At 33.6% G+C, this 22,895-nt stretch overlaps 1 protein-coding gene across 1 annotated transcript in view; it reads right to left on the reverse strand.

The window, feature by feature from the left end:
* The window catches only part of cacna2d2a (calcium channel, voltage-dependent, alpha 2/delta subunit 2a), a 227,959-nt gene that overhangs the window by 19,021 nt on the left and 186,043 nt on the right, over positions 1 to 22,895 (reverse strand). Inside the window, exons 13-24 of the mRNA XM_051111737.1 lie at positions 22,477 to 22,587; positions 21,598 to 21,676; positions 16,512 to 16,561; positions 10,556 to 10,645; positions 8,100 to 8,165; positions 6,347 to 6,421; positions 6,199 to 6,273; positions 6,015 to 6,086; positions 5,106 to 5,177; positions 4,948 to 5,009; positions 3,224 to 3,300; positions 504 to 521 (exon numbers count right to left, since the gene is read on the reverse strand). Of these exons, the coding sequence (XP_050967694.1) occupies positions 504 to 521; positions 3,224 to 3,300; positions 4,948 to 5,009; positions 5,106 to 5,177; positions 6,015 to 6,086; positions 6,199 to 6,273; positions 6,347 to 6,421; positions 8,100 to 8,165; positions 10,556 to 10,645; positions 16,512 to 16,561; positions 21,598 to 21,676; positions 22,477 to 22,587 (847 nt within the window). The remainder of the gene's footprint in view (positions 1 to 503; positions 522 to 3,223; positions 3,301 to 4,947; positions 5,010 to 5,105; positions 5,178 to 6,014; positions 6,087 to 6,198; positions 6,274 to 6,346; positions 6,422 to 8,099; positions 8,166 to 10,555; positions 10,646 to 16,511; positions 16,562 to 21,597; positions 21,677 to 22,476; positions 22,588 to 22,895) is intronic.

Raw genomic sequence — 22,895 nt, forward strand, 5'->3', positions numbered from 1 at the left:
CACTAGCCGTGACAAACAACAACTGACAATTTCTACAGTAAATGCACCAATCTGAGGATTTAACACTGTCACTGAGGAGGAAAGAGGGGAGGAGAGACAGATGGAGGAGAATATTCCCAAACATAACGGACACAGGGATCAGAAATACGTTTGACATGAGAGAAAGATCATATTTTATTCTTCGCCAGGAGATGTCTGGGAGAGACCTTAAACGGCTGTCCGAGCCGAGAGAGAGAGAAAGATAGAGAGAGCTTGAAAAGGAGAAAAGAGAAAGATGTGGGTGTAGGCCGCAGCAAGAGGGTGGGTGGGTGAGTGAGTGAGGGAGTGAGGAAGAGGAGGAGAGAGAGGAAGAGGAGGGTCTTAAAGGCAAGGCGGGCAGGAGGAACAGAGGAGGCAAGCAGGCTGGAACAGGTGGAGGTGGGCGTCAGCGGGGAGTTCAGGACAAGGGTACGAGGAAGGAAGTAGAGTAACAAAGGTAGTGGACCAATATGGTGTATACTTGCCCTTGAAGTTTGATCCGTCTGAGGAGGAGAGAGCAGAAAAGAAACAGGGGGGACGGGTAAGGGGAGGAGGGGGGTCACAGACAATATTTTATTCAATGACTGTTTGAATAAAAATATTGTTTTTCTCAAAAGAAGGAAAATCAAGTCAGTCAAAACAGTAATGAACAACTGAGAACAGGAAACCAAAATGAATGACACGTCGCAAAGAATGTATGCAACAAGTAGACGGAGGCGGTGAATGAACTCCACGACGACGGAGACGAGGAGAAAACACCTGAGACGACACGTGAGCAGAATCAGAGCTAATGAACCTTCACCGGATGACAAAACATGGAGAAAAATAATACGTCACAAGATGAGAATCACACATGAGCTCGGAAGAGAGGAACGCTTTGGAAAGAAAGAAAGAAAGAAAGAAAGAACTCAAATTTAAAACAAAGAGGAACGAAAGCATAAACGAAATGAAACAAAAAATAAAATGAATGAAAGAACGAACTACACTATAACTTATAACGAATAAATAAACAAAAAAATACACACAAAACAAACTAAAGGTCAAACAAGCAAAAGAATGAACAAGAAAAAATGAAGAAAAGAAATGAAAGAACTGAAAAAAGTAAAATGCACAAAAGAATAAACTAAATACGTAAGAAAACAATATCTAAAACCAAAATCAATATAATAAGTGAAAGAATTAAAATTAAACTAAAGAAAGAAAGACAGAAAGAACTACATTTTGAAACAAAGAGGAATGAAAACATAAACAAAATGAAACAAAAATAAAGTTAATGAAAGAAAGAACTACACATCATTTATAACAAATAAACAAAAGAAAAATACACAAAAAAACAAACTAAAGGTCAAAAAACAAAAGAATGAACTAGAAATCAACAAAAAAGAACAAAAGAAATGACATAACTGAAATAAATAAAATGCATAAAAGAATGAACTAAATATGTAAGAAAACAATATCTAAAACCAAAAAGAATGAATATAACAAGTGAAAGAACTAAAATTAAATGAAAGAAAGAAATTGTAAAACAAAGAGGAATGAAAGCATAAACGAAATGAACCAAAAAATAAAATGAATGAAAGAATGAACTACACTTATAACTTATAACGAACAAATAAATAAACAAATTAAGGATACACACACAAAACAAAAGGTTAAACAAACAAAAGAGTGAACTAGAAATCAACAAACAAAACAGAACAAAAGAAATGAAAGAACAAATAAACAAAATGCACAAAAGAATAAACTAAATATGTAAGAAAACAGTATCTAAAAAAGAATAAATATAACAAGTTAAAGACCTAAAATTAAACTAAAGAACGAAACTCAGAAAGAAAGAGAGGGAGAACTGAAGGAGATATAAATGAAATAAAAAATGAAAAATAAAATAAAAAAGATGGAAGAATGAACAAAAGATGAAGCAAACAAATGAAGGAAAATTTAAACAACTGCAAAAAAAGAACAAATATCAAACCAAGGAGGAATGAAAGCAATAAAAACTGAATGAAAGAATGAACAAGTAAAAAATAAACAAAAACAGACAAAAACAGAAAAAGAACAAACTAGAGATCAAATGAACAAACATAAAAAGAACACAAGAACTAAAATAAACAAAATGCACAAAAGAATAAACTAAAACTGAAGGAGACATAAATGAATCAAACAAAAAAGATAACTGCAACAAATAAGAGAGAATGAAACAATAAAAAGTGATCAAATGAACAAACAAAAAAAGAACAGAAATGCAAGCAAAAGTGATAGAAAGAAAGATCAACTGAGCAACATCAAATGAAAGCATGAATGCAAAGCAGAAAAACAACTAAAGGTCAAACTAAACTAATGAAACAAACGAAAGAGAATAAACAAAATATGAAACAACTAAACAAACAAGACAGAGTGATTAAAATCATCAAATGACCTAAGGATCAAATGAATGAACTAAATACAACATAAGTGGATAAAGAACAAACAAGGAAAAAGAAGGAAAGAAAGGAAAGCCAAAGGCGTTCCATCTCCCGTGTAGGACAATGGCCCGTCAGGGGGGCATTGTGGGACACTTTTTTCTTATTTATTGACTGATTCCAAAGCTGCCGGCAAACAACACAGCACAGTGAGCATCCACACGAATCAAAGCAAATAATAAACACGAGCGAACACATAAAGCACACAGTGAAAAGTAAAAGCATGCCTCTTTTCACATCTGGCTAACGAAAACAAAAACACAAAACCTGTCCAGACAAAAGATGCTTCAGAATCGTCATTGTGAGAGAGAAGACGAGAGCATTTTTTTAATGTTTCGGCAAAAGGAAAAATAATAGCACATGGTCACCATTATTTTCAACTCAGTAAACACAGTAAAACCACAGCTTTCACCTCTCTGGTTTTTAGTGAGGGTTTTTTCTTTGCATCCGTGCAGGGAAAGAAAAATCACCTCAGTACAGAACAGCATGAGGACAGGAGGGAAGAGGGAAGAGGTGGGGTGGGGTTTCACAGAAGAACGCGTCCACTCTCGCTTTTTGCCCCGGCGCTGAAACGCGACGCCGCTCGCCGGGAATCCACGCTCGGACCCGACGCTGCTGTGATGTCAGAGAAAGGGGGAGGGGCTTCCGTTGATTGGACGAGAGGGGCGGGAGGGGGGGAACAGGAAGTCTCTTTGGGAAGAAAGAAAGGTAAGCGGGCTTCGCGTTAGCCTGCCCCTGGTACTTACACTGGACCTGGAGGATCTGGTCGCTCAGGTTGGCCTTGATGTGGTTTTCGCTGTAAGCCGGCAGAACTAAACCGAGACTGCGAGGAAGGAAAGGGAGAATCTGAATATCGTTTGCATATGACCACGTCTGCCACTTTCTAGGATACAAACTAGCAACCAATCACACTTTTTGAAAGCAAATGTGAGCCTGGACCACAAAACCAGTCTTAAGTAGCACTACCCAAAAATAGATTGTATGGGTCAAAATTACAGATTTTTCTTTTATGACAAAAATCATTAGGATATTAAGTAAAGATCACGTTCCATGAAGATATTTTGTAAATTTCCTACCGTAAAAATATAAAAACGTAATTTTTGATTAGTAATATGCATTGCTAAGGACTTCATTTGGACACCTTTAAAGGTGATTTTCTCAATATTTTGATTTTTTTGCACCCTCAGATTCCAGATTTTCAAATAGTTGTATCTCGGTCAAATATTGTCCTATCCTAACAAACCACTTTTCAGATGATGTATAAATCTCAATTTTAAAAAATTGGTTATGAATGGTTTTGTAGTCCAGGGTCACAAATACCTATTATTAAAATGTACAAAACATAAAATGTTACCACATTCAATATCTAAATGTCTACACTTTGTCTTATCTCCCAGCACAAATATAGAAACATTCTTAATTCAAGAAAAATGGCTTAAGATATTAAGTCTAGTTTTCTGAAAATAAATAAATACATACATACATAAAAAAGCGAGAAAAGAAAAATAAACTTATTTCAAAGGGAATGCAAGACTATTTTTCATACCCTGCTGGCATACATTTTTTCTTGTTTTAAACAAAAACCTCAATTTTGATACATTTGATACATTATGTAAGTTTGTTTCTCAAGTATAAATGTATCTTGATTTAAGAATGTTTAGATATTTTTACTGGAAAAATGACAAAAATATGAAGTATGAAAGTAATTTTGTATTCAAATATGTATTAATACTGTCTTGCTGACAGCACAACACTGTAAAACTGATATTTTTCTTTAATTTATGGGTAAGAAAAGTACGTAAGTAACTACTAACTAGACCTACAACCCTGCTAGTTATATTTAGGCAAGACAATTTTATTTACATAGCATATTTCATTAACAATGGTAATTCTAAGCACTTTATTTTGACATAATTAAGAGAGAGAGACTGAAATCATCCATTTTAAAGTCATTTAAGAACATAAAAATGAGTATAAAATATAAAAGTTAAATTAAAAAAAAATCTAAATGTTCCTACAAAATAAAATTGCCCAAATAAAGCCTCAAGTCCCGAATTCTAGTTTTAAAAAATGCAAAAATCCCAAACAGAAATTACAAATTACAAGCAGAAAAACTGCTGATATAGCTTGATCTACTGAAGCGGATGAAGAATGTTTTCTGAACAAGAATAAAAGTGTTTCAAGCCCTATTTTGCACTTTATTCTTAGACATTACCATGCACAGAATATGTAAATTCATTGGAATAATTGCTAATATCCAAAATGCCCTGTTGAAAAGACCAACTCAGAGAACCATACTATACTGCTCATTTTGGCAGGTCATGGATGGCAATTAAAATTCATGACTAATTTCAACAAAACTGCATTGAATATTTTACAGTCTAAACTTAAAATAACCAAGAGCATGTAGAGAAAAAGTGCCTGAAATCAAGAGAAACGCAGTATGAATGAATGAGTGCGTCATACTGACCTGTAATCTGTGCCCTCCACTGGACTCCATATGTACGTCCTCTGGACCTCATCAATGTAACGCTGAAAATACGCACACAAAGCACAGCACATTACCAACCAACCGTAAGATCATAACGCTGTATGCCATTATATTTAGCAAGAGGCTGTATGACTCACCTCATCGGCAGACTTCACCAGAGTCTTGATTCTCCTCTGTCCTGCTCTGCCATCAATCATTAGACGGCGGATCTACGCAAAGATAAAAAGATAGATAATGTTTCCTTATTTTATCATCCTTATTTAAAATGGTCTCATTCATGGTGTATTACTATTTTGTAGTGTGTTCTTGGATTGTTAATACATTAAAGCATTTTAAAATCAAGGTTTGAGTTTCTCAAGTTGCTTTAAAGTTTGAAGTGTTTTTAAAAGCAGCCTCTTCTGCTCACCAAAGCTTCATTTATTTGATTAAAAATACAGTAAAAACAGTAATATTCTAAAAAATTATTACAATTTAAAATAACTGTTTTCTGTTTAAAAATGTTATTAATATATAATTAATTTCTGAGATGCAAAACTTAATTTTCAGCATCATTACTCCAGTCTTCAGTGTCACATGATCCTCCAGAAACCATTCTAACATTCAGATTTATCGCTCAGGAAGCATTTCTTATTATTACCAATGCTGAAAACTGTTGTTCTGCTTAATATTTTTGAGAAAACGTGATACATTTTTTAATTTCTGGACTCTTTGATGAATAGAAAGTTCAAAGAAACAGCATTTATTTGAAATACAAATCTTTTGTAATAATATAAATGTCTTTACTGTCACTTTTGATTATTTTAAAGCATCCTTTCTGAATTATTAATATAATTCAGATTTATAATTTATAAGATTTATTAAAAAATCTTGAACCCAAACAAAGTAAGTGAATAGGGAATTTTGTTCCCAAGACCCAAAAACACTCTTCATCCAGAAGCACGTCATACTTGGCTAAACTCAGCCGTGTTGTCTGATGAGTAATTTAATGACATTTTAATGATGTGTTTGGCACATTTGCAGGGAGAACTTATTGTAGAGATGTTCACCTCCTCCTTGTTGCGGTCTGGAAGTTCAGCATCCAAGAAGTCCAATGTGACAGGCTCTCTGAAGTTAATGATCTACACAAATCAATTAGGAAAAAGAATTATTATGGTTACAGAGATGAACATATCAGAAAATAACTACATTTTGGACCAAATGTAAGGTCTATAAACTCAAAATGCTTTTCACCTTAGGTTGTAAGTTGGGGTGCAGCAGCACATAACCATTGGGATCGATGGCAAACGTGTAACCATTGGCTCCAAGCTGTGTACAGAGAGGCAAATTAATGACTGGCGATCAAAAGAAAAGTGACTGAACAGAAATTTATTTCACTTACCTTATATCTTGGTGTGAGTTCTTTAATTTCACTGAGGGCGATGTCTACACCCATGACACCAAGAATCAACTGGTTCTGCAATAAAAAAAAAAGACCAACAGACTGAAAAATACAACAAACGACCACTAGGGGGCAGAATTGACATTTGACAAAACTACAGGTAACAGTCAAATCAAACAAAAACAACTAGATTAATGCTTGGAGAGTGAACTGTTTGTCAAACAAGCACATTTCTTCATTTTTATGTTATACATAATGTTAAAATGCTGTATCGTACTTATCATTGCCATTGTCAAAGTCAAAAAAATATAGCTTTGGTAAGAAAGCATCTGCTAAAGACATAAATTAAAGAGCAAATAAAGTGAGAAGCGAAAACGCCTCCAGGAAAAATAACCAGTATGAGATGACAAGCAATGTGCTGAATTACAATTCACTCTGCATTTATCAGTCACACTGGCAGGACAGTTGATCATCTAATGGAAAGGTTACTCATCCATCAATGCACAATAAAAGATGTGTGCAAACATTGCTGATTCAATTCTGAAGCAACCAGCCAAACAGACAATGTTTAAAATAGTTTTACCTGGAAATATAAATCATGGAACTGATGGCAACTTCATTCAAGTCAATTATAACAAATAAGTATTATATATACAAAACCTAAATGCTGCAACTAAATGTTAATTTCCATTCATTCCATCTATTGATTTCTAAACATTTCAATTAATTACAGGCTAATAATAAATCAATCAACCAATCAATTAATAAATAAATATATTTATTTATTTATTAGGGCTGTCAAATGATTAATCGCATACAAAATAAAAGGTTTGAGTATGCCTAAATATGTGTGTGTATGGAATTTAATTTGTATGTATATAAAAATACAAATACATTCATGTATATATTTAAGAAATATTTAAAAGTATATTTATTATAATTTTTATAGAATTTATTATGTATATAAATAAAAATACTTTGTACATAACATATTTCTCTTAAATATATACATTAATACATATATAAATTAATTTGTGTGTATTTATATATATATATATATATATATACTTTTATATACTATAAATGTATGTGTATATATATATATATATATATAAACACACTTTTTTTTTTAATTATCAAAAAATGATATACATTATGTCCACTAATTATGGACATATTTTATTAACATTTGAAAACAAGGAAAGTGGCCATATGTAAAATATTAAATACTACAATTATTTTATTTTAATTTTAAAAAATACTTTTTAGACTAAAAATCTGAAGAGAATTAGACTTATATTATCACTAACATTTGACAAACAGAAATTGTCCAAATACTGATAACATGATAAAACATATATTCTGTTCAACAAAAAAGTTCATTTAAACCTTATAGATTTTTTTGTGGATTGTTTTGCCTGATAAGTGTGATGTTTAACTGTGGTTTAGGTCTTCAAATACAACTGTATGCATCATTTATGCTACTAAACTTCAAACCGAACTTCAAATCATACTCAAACGCCCTTGTGCGTCTTCAAAGTCAAGCCCTATTCAATATGCATTCGACACGATTGTGAAACATGCCGCTCTCAAACAGTTTGTCAATGTCAGTTAGGGAACATGCTAAGAATTAGAACTGGAACGTGATCACACTCATAATGCAAAAACTCCATAATGCAACATTTGCATTGTCATGCGGGGTATGAGGAACAAATGACTAGTTGTTCATTACAGGAATCTGTTTGCGACTTACTTTGGAGTCCCCGTCAGTGGTGAGATTGAAGACTGGCATTGTGCCTGTAATGACGAGACCCAAACCCTGTAAAAAACATAGCAAAAACAAACACTGCAACATAAAATGTTTTTTTTGCGGTGAACTAAAGGAAGGTCACAGTACACTGCTCACATGAATAAAAGACCGCCACATATAAAGCGCCGTCCAACTCCTAGTAAAATTATATGGTCAATGACAAAGCAAACTAGCTGTGGAGATTCAAATTTGTGCATTCTGGAAAGAAAACAAAGACTGAACAATATCACAGCCAGTGGCTGCCGCTAACAATGCAATCTGAAGCGGTTTCTCAGTCTCCAATCAATGAATAACGGCATGTGTCTGTGTGTTTCAGTGTTTTCTACAGGATGCAGTCCTGCAGCGGGGTGCGGTAAACCCCTAACGCGCTAAACAACAACTAATACTCTTCAATAGTCTATAAACAAAACACTTATTTTAATAGAACTCTGTTGTGCATGTGTATATTTAAGTGCACTTTTCCAAGTACATTTGTAAGTACACTGAATAAAGCTTTACTAACCTTAAAATGAACACTCCATTTAAAAAGTTTACAACTCTGAGTTAAAATAACACCTGCAGTTCAGTGAGTGAGTCATCCAAGCTGATTCACTCAGAAAGTGAGTCACCTGACTGATTCACACTGATGATGCGGCTGTTCTATTCTGATTGAGTCACTAATAGGTGAATCATTCGAAAGAATCACACCAATCAGTGGATTTATTTGTGAATTAGACAGCCTGCTGTGCAACAGAAATGCAATAAATCCAACTATTTATTGTCATTATGCTATTTTGTAGTACTCAACCTTAAAGTGTATGCAATGATTCCTATTATAAACTATATCCACAAAATCATCGAAAAAAACGACTAAAATGCTGTATTATGCATGTCAGGCCAGTAGTTGGCAATATCACTTTGTAAAAATCACAATGCACACTTAAATATGCATGTGCATGATCATCATTTTCACAAAACAGTATCATTTTCAAAAACGTGCATCTTGCTGTTGTTGCATAAAAAATGCACTAAAAGTAGGGTTGTCGAGATTCGTCGATTCTAGTTGACTATTCGATTTAAAAAAATCATTGACAATACCAGAAGTGGCGCATTTCACGGACGAGAATTCCTTAAACTAATTAGTAGACTGTTTTCCAGGGATGCATGATAATATTATACTCATTTCATAATCATAATAAAACAGAATTAAGCAGATGCTTTGATTCAGTCAAATAAATATATGCGATGCAGCTGGCGTTCACAGTAAATGCTGCTACACAAACTGTTATCATTTACATGTGTGGAACGTCTCAAACTTATCTCTGCATGTTTTAGCGAGCTTGGGATTATTAAAACGTTCATCTGGGAAAGCAACGTGCGTGATTCATCAGCTTTGTAGGGTAAATAATTTATAAACCTACTCAAACACAGGAGCGATTTTAAAATAAAAGCTCAAACCCTCTCTGCAGGCATTTGTTGTAATGTGTAATATACATTAGCTCCATCATCTATAATACATTATGTATTTTAACAGTTTTGTTCAATAAAACCATACGATTTTTTGCTTTTGATACTTTATTTAAACTAATTTGTTTAAAACTAATAATTATTGCCTCATTGCTATTATATCGTATTTTTAAGGAATTTTAAAGACTACTGTTCACTTACATCTATTGTAATTACCACAAAAAAATAATTAGAATCACAATTAGAATTTTCAAATTCATTTTTTTTCCATTTTCATTTTTTAAAACTGTTTTAATGGTTAAATTAAATTTTATTAATTAAAAAGCTTGTCTAATTAAATTAGTTTTACAGTTTGATTTTTACCAAATTCTGTGTTTTCCATTACTTTTCTGGATTCCATTTTAATGGATCCATTAAATTTTAATAATCAAAAGCGGCTCTGATTAATTGATTTTATGAAAAACAAAAAAAAAAGAATGTATAATTTTTTTTCTCTTTTTTTTTTCAGAAATACTGTGCATTTACATTGAATTTACTAAATAAATTTGTTGATTTTTTTTTTTTGATGGGAAATTCACCATTTAGATTAATCGATTAACTGATAAATTAGTTGATAGATTAATCAATATAAAAATAGTAGTTAGTGGTTAGCCCTAATTAAAAGTTTTTCTTTTTTAGATAAAAATGTTGTTCCCTTAATCAGTGGTCCTCAAACGGTGGGTTATAAACCCAAAAGAAGGTCATGGAAATATTAAAATCTACTATTGATTATGACATTAACATAGATGTTTGATTTAAATGTATTTTTGTTTTGTAAGGTAAACAAGCATTTAATATTTAAACACAATTCAAGTGTGCTGAGATTCTGTGCAGCCTGATCCATTGGCCATATTTGAAATTATACAGTGCAATTTTGAGTTGATGATGATGATGATTGTGGTAATGTTCCATACCAGAGCATCCTGGTAAACGTTGGTCCACTGCACTTGTTTAGCCCGTTCGCCTGCCAGCACCATCGGCCGTCCAAGAACATCCAAATACTCCTAAAAACAAAAAACCACAAAGAATTCAACACGTTTACCACACAAACCGTATCCCAGCTCAGTTTTACAACAAACACGCCCAGCATCACCAATCAAAAGCATCTATTCTCAACAGGTTACGACTAATAACACTCTGAGCTCTGAAAGTGTGACACTAAAGGCAGGAGTCCACACCTCCCTCTGTCATAAAGCAAACGACTGCGACTCGCCGCTCCATTACATAAAGCACGCTGTTAAAAGCGTCCGCCCGAGGGGCCAGTAAAGCCAGCTGCACAGAGGCACTTCCAGCCGTAACAAATCATCATAAAGCAGCTATTAAAGCATATTACAGCTGTTAGAAAGCACATTCTCGCTCTGGAGGGGTAGGGTGGGCTGCCACAGGACGACACTTGTTGGGCCGCCGTAAGCTCAGGCTTATAAATGACACTTCGGATTTCGACACAACACTTCTTGGGAGGTTAATCATTCAAAGAAGTCAATCTCGCTAAAACTGTCAGAAAGAATGGGGTCATATTAGACCCCAAAGTCATAAAAAGGAAATTAAGCTTATTTTAATGAAAAAAAATAAAAAATAAAAAATAAAATAAAATTATAATAATTATTATATATATATATATATATATATATATACATACACACACACACACACACACATGTGCGATTACTTATTTAATTTTTTAAGTGACTGACACCAATATTAGAAATATTAGAAAATAAAATATATATTTTATATATTGTAATAATATATTATATATATGTTATATTAATATATATTTATATATATATATATATATTATATATATATGTGTGCATATATATTAATATTTAAATAATATATATTATAATGTTAAAAAATAAAATAAATACTTTAATAAAATTATGCATATTTTACATATATATATATATATATATAGATCTATCTGTCTATCTTTATTATCTAAATTTTAAAAAAAGTCAAATTATTTCAGTTAATCACAATAAAGCTGAAAAAAAGTAAAACATACATATTAGATGAAAAACATGTAAAAAAAAATTAGAAATGCACAAATTAAAATAAGTTGAATAAAAAAATAAAAACTAAAAATAAAACTGAAAAAAATCAGAATATAAAATATAAATTCTGTTTTATTATATATATATTATATATATATAAGCATAAACAAATTATAAATGCACAAATTAAAATATGCTGAATTAATAAAATGACTAAAGATAAAACTGAAAAAAAATTATATAAATATATATATATATTTATATTTGTTTTATTATATATACATTTTTTTTATGAAACAATCAATATATTGTAAATGACCAAAATTATACTTATATATGTATGTGTGTGCACGCTTAGTCACTAAAATAATTTCACAATTTCAAATAAACCCTAAAATTCTATTTTAATTTATGTGCTTAATTAGTCTTCTGCAAAGTTTTAACCAAATGAATGTCCATGACATATCCAGCCATTTATGAGACTGCACTTTACAAAAAGTCATTTAAATATTAAATATTTTGTAAGAGCTCAGCAAAAAGAAACACTTCCTACAGAAACGTCCGTATTTTATTATATTTTATTATTCAATTTTTAATAGTTATTATGATTTCTTTAAATTAATATTTTATTAAACATTTTTTAGATGCCCTAAAATGTCCATGTTTTGGGTGAATGCTTCAAATTTCTTAAAATGTCCATGTTTTCAATGATTCTGAAAGCCTTTACACAAAATATACTCTTTTTTCCTGTGTATTGTGCCATTTTACTAGAATCACCTGAAAATTTCACCACTCTACGTTGATGCGGGGCTGAGAAAACACATTTAATAATGCAATCTTCAACTTCAACATCTTAACACAGCTAATGGAGGCCCAGAAGCTCATGTAGGGAATATTTTGTCTCTCTGAAAGCCAACGGCTTGTGTAAGCGTGGCCTTTTGATGAAACGGCAGCATTAGGCCACTTTTATTTCTTGCTGGAACATGGAAGTGCTGACAAGCGTAACCTATTCTATTATTAGCTCACTAAAACACCGTTTAACGTGCCGTGGGGACACATTTCAGCAGAGACGTTGACAGGCGGACCTTTTCACACGGGAGAAAGGAGAAAGGTAAACAGCGGTGGGCCGGTAATGGCGGTCTCTGCGGTACGAGGGGATAAAGAGCAGTGACACAGCAGGCCGCCGTGCAGATTAGCTTGTAGATTTCCAGTCTGTCCATAAACCTTCATCAACTCAATGCAGCAGCTGCATTGATATTCACACTGTTCTCATTATACTTAGCAATGTGACACTTTAATGTTACACAGGTAGAGAGTAAAGGTAAAGTAAGCAGCTTTTTTCCATTTGAACACGTTCACAATCAACTCAATAGCTTTCAAATCATACTAACAGCCTAAGTATGCGAGTAATTCGAATGAATCGTAAATGCATTATATAATAAAATAAACCTACATATACAACTGCTCAAAAGTATGGCATCAGTAATATTTTTTAAGATTTTAAGAAAATATTGCTTTTATTCAGCTAAAATGAACAAAAGTAACAGTTAAAACATTTACCACGTTACAAAAGATTCTATTTCAAATAAACGTTTTTCTTTTAAACTTTAAATTAATCAAAGAATCCTGAAAAAAATGATCAGTTCCCATGAAAATATGAATCAGCACAACTGTTTTCAACACTGACAATAATAATAAATGTTCTTTGAGCAGCAAATGAACATATAACAATGATTTCTGAAGGAACTTTCAGCTTTGCATCACAGAAATATATAAAAATAAATTAAAAAGAAATGGAAATTAAATATATATTATATTATACATATGAAAGAATGAATTGTATACTAAATTACCAAAATTATTATATATTTTGGTATGGTTTGGTATATATATATATGTGTGCGTGTGTGTGTGTGTACTTGTTTTTGCTACATTGTGGGGACCAAATGGGGACAATGTTAAAAAATTATTAAAAATAGTAAATGGCGTTTATCTGAAAGTGTAACGATACAAACATGTTTTCTGTGAGGGCTAGGTTTAGGGGACAGACAATATCGTTTGGTCAGTATAAAAACTATAGAAGTCTATGGAAAGTCCCCACAATTCACAAAAACAAACGTGTGTCTGTGTGTGTGTGCATGCAAGCTTAATTGTCACTAAAATTATTTCACAATTTCAAATAAATCATGAAAATATTATTTGAATTTATTTGCTTTATTAGTCTTCTGAAGACTATTTCATTTTTCATATAATCTTGAAATCTTTACAAAAACCAATTTAAATGTTAAATATTTTTAAGAGCAAAACTTACATTTACTACAGAAAATGGTGATGGTGAAAATTCAGCTTTGCGTCACAGAAATAAAAAACAAAATTTTAAAATATTACAATAAAAAAAATTCACAATATTACTATTTTTACTATATATATGATCAAACAAATGATGCCCTGGGTGAACAAGAGACCTTTATTCAATTAAAAAAATAATAATAAATCTAGTAAAATAGTACTAAAAATAGTAAGAACTGAGACCACTGACATTTGAGATCCTTTTATAGTTTTCTTAAAAATTTAAATTAGCTTTTATTTTTATATTTCCCAGTTTCATTTTAAATTTAAAGTGAAACTGGGAAATTTTAAATTGGGGGGGGCATTTTTATTTTATTTTTTTATGTCTATACAGTTTTTATATAAATTTTTATTTAATCTGTAGTTTTCATTTTCACTTAATTTGTAATGAGACGCTGCCTTACTAGCTGAAATAAATTAAGTTTGCATTTTTTACATTTTGTTTCAATTAATGTTTGTTTTATTTCACGTAACACTCTTTTTTATGGTTTTAGTTAACTAACAAAATAACCCTGCTTTACACAAAATAACAAAAATAACTGCATTAATGGCTACATTTGCTTGTCAAATCTGCTAAATGTGACTATAAAGCATGAAGATATCAAGATATTATAAGCCTCAAAACCAAGATTTTCTGTCAAGCTGTTTTGAAACAATGTGCATTATGAAAAGCACCATGTAAATAATTTGACTTGAAATTTTGTTCAAGCATCTTTCAGACATTTTAGAAGAACTCTTTTGAAGGTTGGATAGTTTTTCCTGTCAGAAATCCACCGGCATCTGCGAACGATTGCTGTGGAAGTGCAGTTGGCGGTTATTTTTGGCACCGGCCGTCCACGGCTCTCCGAGGTAACAGTATGTGACGGGGAGGAGGTGGCGAGGAGGTGCACAGGTGTGTCGGCCGCTGCTGTCGATATATACAGTTATGCGCCCACACCTGTCTCACGCAGGCTATTAGAATAAGTGGCAGTTCTCTGAATAAAATTACACTCAGCCTAATGGAACAGCTGATGGTCTATTCAAGCGTCTGATCTGCTCGCCTGCGGGGAGGTTCGACGCACGCCGGGGGGAGAAAAAGAGACACCAATGAATAAAGCAAAGTTGGATTGGAAAAAGAGGGGAACAGATAGTAAAAGGTGATGGAGGCATGATAAAGAAGAAAGGCCGAGGCGTCAGTGAAGAGCGCTGAATAATCACACAAGAGGTGGGGAAATTGAGGCCGACCGCTTTCGGGGAAGAGCGATGTTATTGCGGCCGGTTTCGTGGGCCTCGGGTAAGATTGCTGGAGGATAATGAAAACTGTACGGAAGTGGATTAGAGAAATCACAGTCCCATTTGAATCTTACTGACGCTAAATATAGAAGTCCGTATCGCTTTATCCGTTCATCTTTATAGTTTTCTCTAGCGTGACATATATATCTCCAAACTGTGATAACATCATAGAGCTTCAAAGCTCAGGAAGCTGAATGAACTTACAGTGAACTGGATTCATGTATAGAGGCTTTATTAAAATGGAAAATCTGATTGGCTGCCGCAGCCACTTTTAAAGCTGATATGTGCACACCTGTGAATGCATATCAACTGAAGATAAACTGTTTATTGTAAATAATTTGAATGCAGCAGTATTGTCTCTCAGATGGCTGTTGTTGCTGTTTTATAAAAGAAATGAGCCACTCTAGGCCATGCACTTCTGCTAAAAGGGCTTTTGGTACTCTACCTCATGTCATGCCCAAAAACAACCCTTAAATGCATTAAAATGACCTGTATAAATATAAAAAATATGTATGTGTGTCTTTCAAAAATGTTAAAAAATGCACCGTATGGGTCAAAATTATAGATTTTTCTTTTATGCCAAAAATCATTAGGATATTACGTAAAAATTATGTTCCATGAAGATATTTTGTACATTTCCTATTGTAAATATATCGAAACTTAATTTTTGTCTAGTAATATGCATTGCTAAGAACTTTATCTGTGATTTTCTAAATATTTAGAATTTTTTTGCACCCTCAGATTCCAGATTTTCAAATAGTTGTATCTCAGCCAAATATTGCCCTATCCTAACAAACCATACATCAGCAGAAAGCTTGATTTATTTATTTATTTGTTTATTTGTTTAGCTTTCAGATTATGTATAATTCTCAGTTTCAAAAAACTGACCCGTATGACTGGTCACATATGAGATTAGCAATATTTTTTAATGTTTTTGAGAGAAGTCTCTTCTGCTGACCAAGGCTGCATTTATTTGATTAAAAATACAGCAAAAACAGTAAAAATGTGAAATATTATTACAATTTAAAATAACTGTTTTCTATTTAAATATATTGCAAAATGTAATTTATTCCTGTGATGCAAAGCTGAATTTTCAGCATCATTACTCCAGGTCTCAGTGTCACATGATTCTTCAGAAATCATTCTAATATGCCGATTTGCTCTTAAAAACATATTAAAAACATATGACCCCAAACCCAAACAGTATTGTATGTGTACATATGTAAAATAAAAAGTGGTAGAAATTACTAACCTGTGTGTTGATTCTTATGGCTCCGATAGAAGGGATCTCAAAGTAGTAACCTGTTCAGAAATAAACACAATCCCAATAACAGGGCTGGTTAACGTAGCTATATTTGCATGAGCTGACTAACTAGTTTAGCATGTGTGCTACATGTTTAAAACAGACAAACAGACAGGTGGTTATATACTAAACCACTTGTTTTTACAAGAATCTAATGCAGTTTTAATGTATTCTTTTTTAGAGCAGGATCTACAGTGGCAAATTTAGTGCAATTATTTTAAGGGAATTGATGATTATAAATGTAGTTTATTCAGGAATTGCTAAAAAACAGTTCCTTCTAAAATAAAAAATGCATTATTTCATCCAGTTGTGCACTATTACATGTTTAATTGTTAGTTTGCTTTGCATATGTTAGTCAGAGATTGTGCTGTGCTGCAGTTTGTTTTGTGTGTCTCGTTAAGTATTCAGAGGCTGCGCTTCAGAGGCTGATTATTGAGAGAGTGGACACACCGACAGGGTCAATACGGCCTGCTCAACACGTTATTAAACACAAGAGCCTCTGAACAAAGAGCACAACATCTGAGGTGCCGTCCTCAAAGTGTTTAGAGTTGACAAACGACTTTCACTTCAAACTAACAGTTTCCTCTTAACACACACAAATGTGTTCAATACTTAACATATTTTACATGTTAAAATATTAGATATTAGATAGTGACTTTTTTGTATACTTGTGAATTTGTCATGATGCATTAAACATCAAACTACTGTACATGTGATTCTTTTCGATGCAATAGTTTTGAACGTGCATTTTTTTCTTAACAGCTACTATGTGTTTTTCTGATTATCTGTAGGATGAAAACACAAATGTGGTTGAAATCATTCGCCATTGAAATCAGTTCAGCCTTTGTTCAGTGTGCTGTTATTGCTGTAAAGGTCATTGAACAATTTCAGTCTCGATAACTTCAGGACCAACATTTTGTGGCTCATTTGAGCCGAAACCATCATTAACGCAGAGTTCACATCACCATAGGCTAAACACTGGGCCAACAAGACAGTCTGTGGTTTTCTTGCTATCTGGCATCTGTATTAAAGAAATGTCATTGGTTCAATATAAGATAAGCCCAATCGACAACATTTGATGCATAATGTCAGGGTACCAAAGAAAATAACTCAATCATTCTGATCAGCTCTTTTAAACTAGTAATTCCCTTATAATGAAAGTAAACGGGGCCATGCACTTTGGGGGTTTAAAACACAGGAACATGAAATTCATGTTTTATATAGGAAAAAACACTACAGTATTATTTAACTGTAATGTACCACTAATTTTTTTAAAGATTTAAAAGAAAATAAGGCATTTTAAATCGCAATTTTACAATTAGACGAAGAGAAATTTTTTTAAATGAACAAATACTATGCTTTAAGCAAATATTTGTCAAAACTAAAATTATACAATTAAATATTCACTTTTTTTCCTTTAATAATTTTTAATTGATAAATAAATGCTGTCTAAACAAGTATTTATTAAATATTTAATAAATAGTATTTTTCATGTGAAAATTATTACTATTTTAATTATTAAACAATTTTTTTTATCATTAAAAATACTTTAGTTTAAGCAGAGGACAAAAATTGAAAAAAAGATTAACTTTTTTGACTACATTTTCCTTGAATAAGTTGTCATTGATAAATACTGTATAAACATCAACAAATATTTATTAAATATTTAATAAACAGTAATTTTAAACATTGAAAATAAATTTACTGAAATTTAATAAAACATTTTTTCCCTTTCTCAAATCATGTTTCAAACGAAATATTTTTTTTTTCTGGCAATGGAGTTTTAATATGTTTATACTAAATAATGTCCCCTAAAACCGAGGGATGAATCACAAAAAAAAAAAAAAAAACATTTTAAAGAAATACTTTATTATTATTATTTTACATTTTTATGATTTAAAAAAGAATTGGGTTTAAGCAGATGAAAATTTTGAAAAAACTGAAAATATATTAATAAATATTAATTTTGCTTCGACTACATTTTTCCTTTAGTAAACATTAAATTGATAAATAAATACTGTGTAACTATAACAAATATTCATTCAATAATTTATAAATATTGATTATTTTAGGAAATAGTTTAATAAATTTTTTTTTACCTTTTTTAAAGCAGTTTCACTCTTTCTCTAACTGTTCAAAAAAAAAAAAAAGTTTTCTGATCATTTGTTTTAATAGGTTTATATTCAAAACTGTCCCCAAAAGCAGTGAATCAAAAAGATTTTCTGTGGTAACTATCATCATGTCACAAATGGTGGATTAGATAAAGCTTAACCGATGTTGAACCCGTAACATCTCTTTAAGAAGGCGGCGGCCCCTAAAACAACTGCAGATAAGAAAGTCAAATCTAGTTCAGTTAATGAATCAGAAATAATTTAAAAGTCTTTAAAAGTGTATCAAAGTCAAGAGAATTAGAGCAAAAACTAAAAAAAAAACAGAAAATAGTATTCAGAAGATGTCTGAGGGTCAAACCAATCAGCACGCTAGAAAGAATCTAATCAAATCAATGTGAGTCTCCGGGAATCAAAGAGACTGGGAATTGGCTCTGATTCAGCGGCGGCCATATGAGACTTTGTTTGTGTCAGCGGAGTGTGAACGAGCTCGCTGAGAGACAGCCGGTGGAGTGACAACACACGCTAAGCCGTGTCAAACAAACATGTCTCTCATTGTTGCCGCCAGTCTGATCCCTTGACTTGGTCATGATTACAAAACGCTGAATCCATTTGTTTCCGCCGCACGGGCGACATGTACAACAAAACAATAAGACGCAGACAATCCGATGCAATCCACGTCTTAACAAGCCCGTCAAAGCGCGTTCAGAGGAGGAAACGTCGCGCTACCGTTGCTTTTTGAACGAACCTAGCGGCTGCGAATGCTTTCAGTCAGATACGCCGTCGAACACGCATTCTACAGCAAAGAGAGAGCCGCGGACGTGGATGTGGGCTTTGTGAGGGTGTCAGGGGCGTTCCTCTGCTGCTTTGTGATATCGGCGAGCGAAATGAAAGCCTGCGGTGGAGATGGAGTCCGCTGAGAAAAGCGTCTTGCTTGCTGTGCCAGACTCCGTCCCCTCACTGCCAGTCATTACAGCGGAGAACATGGCCGCACAGAGGGCTAATCCTTAAGTGGAAGCGCTTTTGGCTGGAGACGCCGAGAAGTTGCAGACGTGGTTATCGCTGCGACGGCAGTTCCTCTTCGGCTAATTAATTAGAAGGAAGGGAGGGCGGCGGGGGTCTCTGAAGTATTCTGCCACTGTTCGTCATTAACTAATCAGAGAGCTGGAGAGGGATGATTGTTAAGACAGAGCTGAGAGGGAGAGTGTTTGCGTTACAGGCCCGGAATTAACTTGTTAGGTCAGACAGGTCAACGTTACTCCAACGTTGTTGACCAGGATTACATGCAAGCTCTTAGTGCTTTAAAAAATGGACAGGGATATTTTACCCCAAAATGTTGTTAATTTACTCACCCTCAGGCCATCCAAGATGTAAGTGCCTTTTTTCTTGAGTAAAACTGTAAAAAAGATTTGGGGCTAAAACCGTGGTCCTTGGTGATTCATAAAATGCAAATCAGAGGCTTCACGTTATTAAGAGTAAAAATAAAGCATATCAAGGAGCACAAAATGAATCCCCATGGCTCCTTTCATCAAAGTTGTCTTAAAACCAAAACAACACCTGTTCTTGTCTTAGGACAACTTTAATGAACTTTTTTGATCCACTTTAAATGTTGACTGCTGTATTGGGGTCTTATGAAGTGAAACGATAGGTCTGTGCAAGAAACTAAACATTATTTACAACATTATTACCTGTAATCCAGAGCCTCAGGCAACTGAGAAATCTGATTCTTTTCTGCGAACTGATTCTTTCTGACAGTTTGTTTCAATTAACTGGTTCAATTCATATACGCAATATTTAAACGCCCAATAATGTGAAATATAGATGTTTTACATGTCTAAAGCATATAAAGTGAATAAACTTGTCTTCATCAGCTCACCTTTTTACATAAACAATTAGAAACCATAAAAACTTTCACTTTTACCACTTAGTTCAAGTGTTTGGCTCATGCATGCGCATATCAGCGGCTTATCGATCTTCGGTCTGAGTCGAACTGTTTCATAGGATCAAATCCACCGATATTTTGGCGCATTTTGAACGGCGTGACTGTCAGGAATGTTCAAAAGCGTAAACTTGTAGATCTTTGCTGCTTGAGCTGCAAACTCTTTCAGACGATTCAGTTTGATTTGATGAACTAGTTCACTAAAAAGAATCGGATCAAAAGAAGAATTCATTCATGAACTAGACAGCTTAGATCGCTTGTCTGAAGGCTCTGGATTGCAGGTAATAATGTTGTAAATAGTGTTCCGTTTCTTGCAGAGACTGATCATTTCACTTCATAAGATTTGGGGGGTCCGAAAACCAGTCAGTATCTGGTGTGACCTCCATTTGCCTCACGCAGTGCCACACATTTCCTTTGCATAAAGTTGATCAGGTTGTGGCCTGTGGAATGTTTGTCCACTCCTCTTCAATGGCTGTGCAAAGTTGCTGGATATTGGCAGGAACTGGAACACGCTGTCGTATGCACCAATCCAGAGCATCCCAAACATTGTCAACGGGTGACATGTCCGGTGAGTAAGTGGCAGACGGCATCGAATGTGAGCATTTGCCCACTTAAGTCGGTTACGACGAACTGCAGTCAGGTCGAGACCATGACAAGGATGATGAGCATGCAGATGAGCTTCCCTGAGACGGTTTCTGACAGTTTGTGCAGAAATTCTTTGGTTATGCAAACCGATTGTTGCAGCAGCAACAGGCCTTTTGTGTACATAGAAAAAGTCTTAGATCTTTGAGTTCAGCTCATGAAAAACGGGGGCAAAAACAAAAGTGTTGCGTTTATAATTTTGGTCAGTGTAGTTTAAAAGTATGCATTTAACCTCCCAACCACGCAGCAGACTAGTTCTGAATGACTTTCTTTCCAAATTGTCCCTCCATAACATTTTCGTCTCGTTTTCGTTGGTGAAAAAAATGTTGTTGACTCAGTCTCTTACCCTTGTTGGCACAGGCGATCCACTGCAGAGGAGTGACGTCATAGTTGTGCTGCCCCACCGAGAATGTGAAAACTCTCACCTGTGGATGGAAGAGAGTTCATTAGATCATATAGAAGAAGAAGATGGCATTTTATTTATATAGCACCTTTTCATAGCTCAATAAAATATCATCTATGTAGCAAAAGGGTCTTATTTATACTCAATACTCAATTGATTTGTGACCCTGGACATAAGTATAGGTCATGAGTAGCACATACTTGTAGCAATAGTCATCAATACATTGTATGGGTCAAGATTATCGATTTTTCTTTTATGCCAAAAATCATTAGGATATACTTCGTAAATTTCCTACCATAAAATATATCAAAACTTAATTTTTGACAAGTAATATGCATTGCTAAGAACTTCATTCGGACAACTTTAAAGGTGATTTTCTAAATATTTCGATTTTTTTTGCACCCTCAGATTCCAGATATTCAAATAAGTGTATCTCGGCCAAATATTGTCCTATCCTAACAATCAAAAGCTTATTTATTCAGCTTTCAGATGATGTCTTACGGCTGGTTTTATGGTCCAAGCTCACATTTCATTTAACAGCATATGTATTTTTTGATCATTTTAAACATGTTTTTGTAAAATATTTTGCTAGAATATCAATTTTATATTGGAATGACATCAGATTTATGGCTTTGATGCTATCTCTGTAGTCCAAATCATGCCCCATATCAACAAACATCAAAATACTCTGATTGTCTGTGATTTTGTTGTCACATGCTATTTTCTATTTTAGGGAGGACAGAAAACCTGCTTGTCAGTGGAAGGTCATTATCACACAGATGGAAACACCAGCATGTTTTGATTTGAATCGCCTCGACTCACTGTTTTGTTTGGCCAGTTGTATTTCTCAAAGATGTCCTGAGCGCGATCCTCGCCGCCGTCCGTGAACATCATTATCATCTTATTGCAGTTTGCTCTCGGAGCGCTGGTCTCCTGTGAGAAACAGACACGGGAATGAATAGGACTCATTTCAAGGGTGTCAAATGAGCCAGGTCAGTTTGAAACTCACAGAATTGCCTTTATGAACAAATGTTTTTGTTTGCAAAAACCCTACATCCCTGCAATGCATCATTTAATAGTAATGGCCACATACACACTGTAAAGTTTCAGGAGTGACAACCACATTTAAATACAGGAGTGAATCCTCTAAATTGTTGATTTGTGTGCGTATATAAGAGTCACTCCTGAAACTGTGATGATGGCATCATATTACAGCAACTGAAGACTTGTTATGTTTGGTG

Source organism: Labeo rohita, chromosome 6 (genome assembly GCF_022985175.1).
Source record: "Labeo rohita strain BAU-BD-2019 chromosome 6, IGBB_LRoh.1.0, whole genome shotgun sequence".
Taxonomy (NCBI): domain Eukaryota; kingdom Metazoa; phylum Chordata; class Actinopteri; order Cypriniformes; family Cyprinidae; genus Labeo; species Labeo rohita.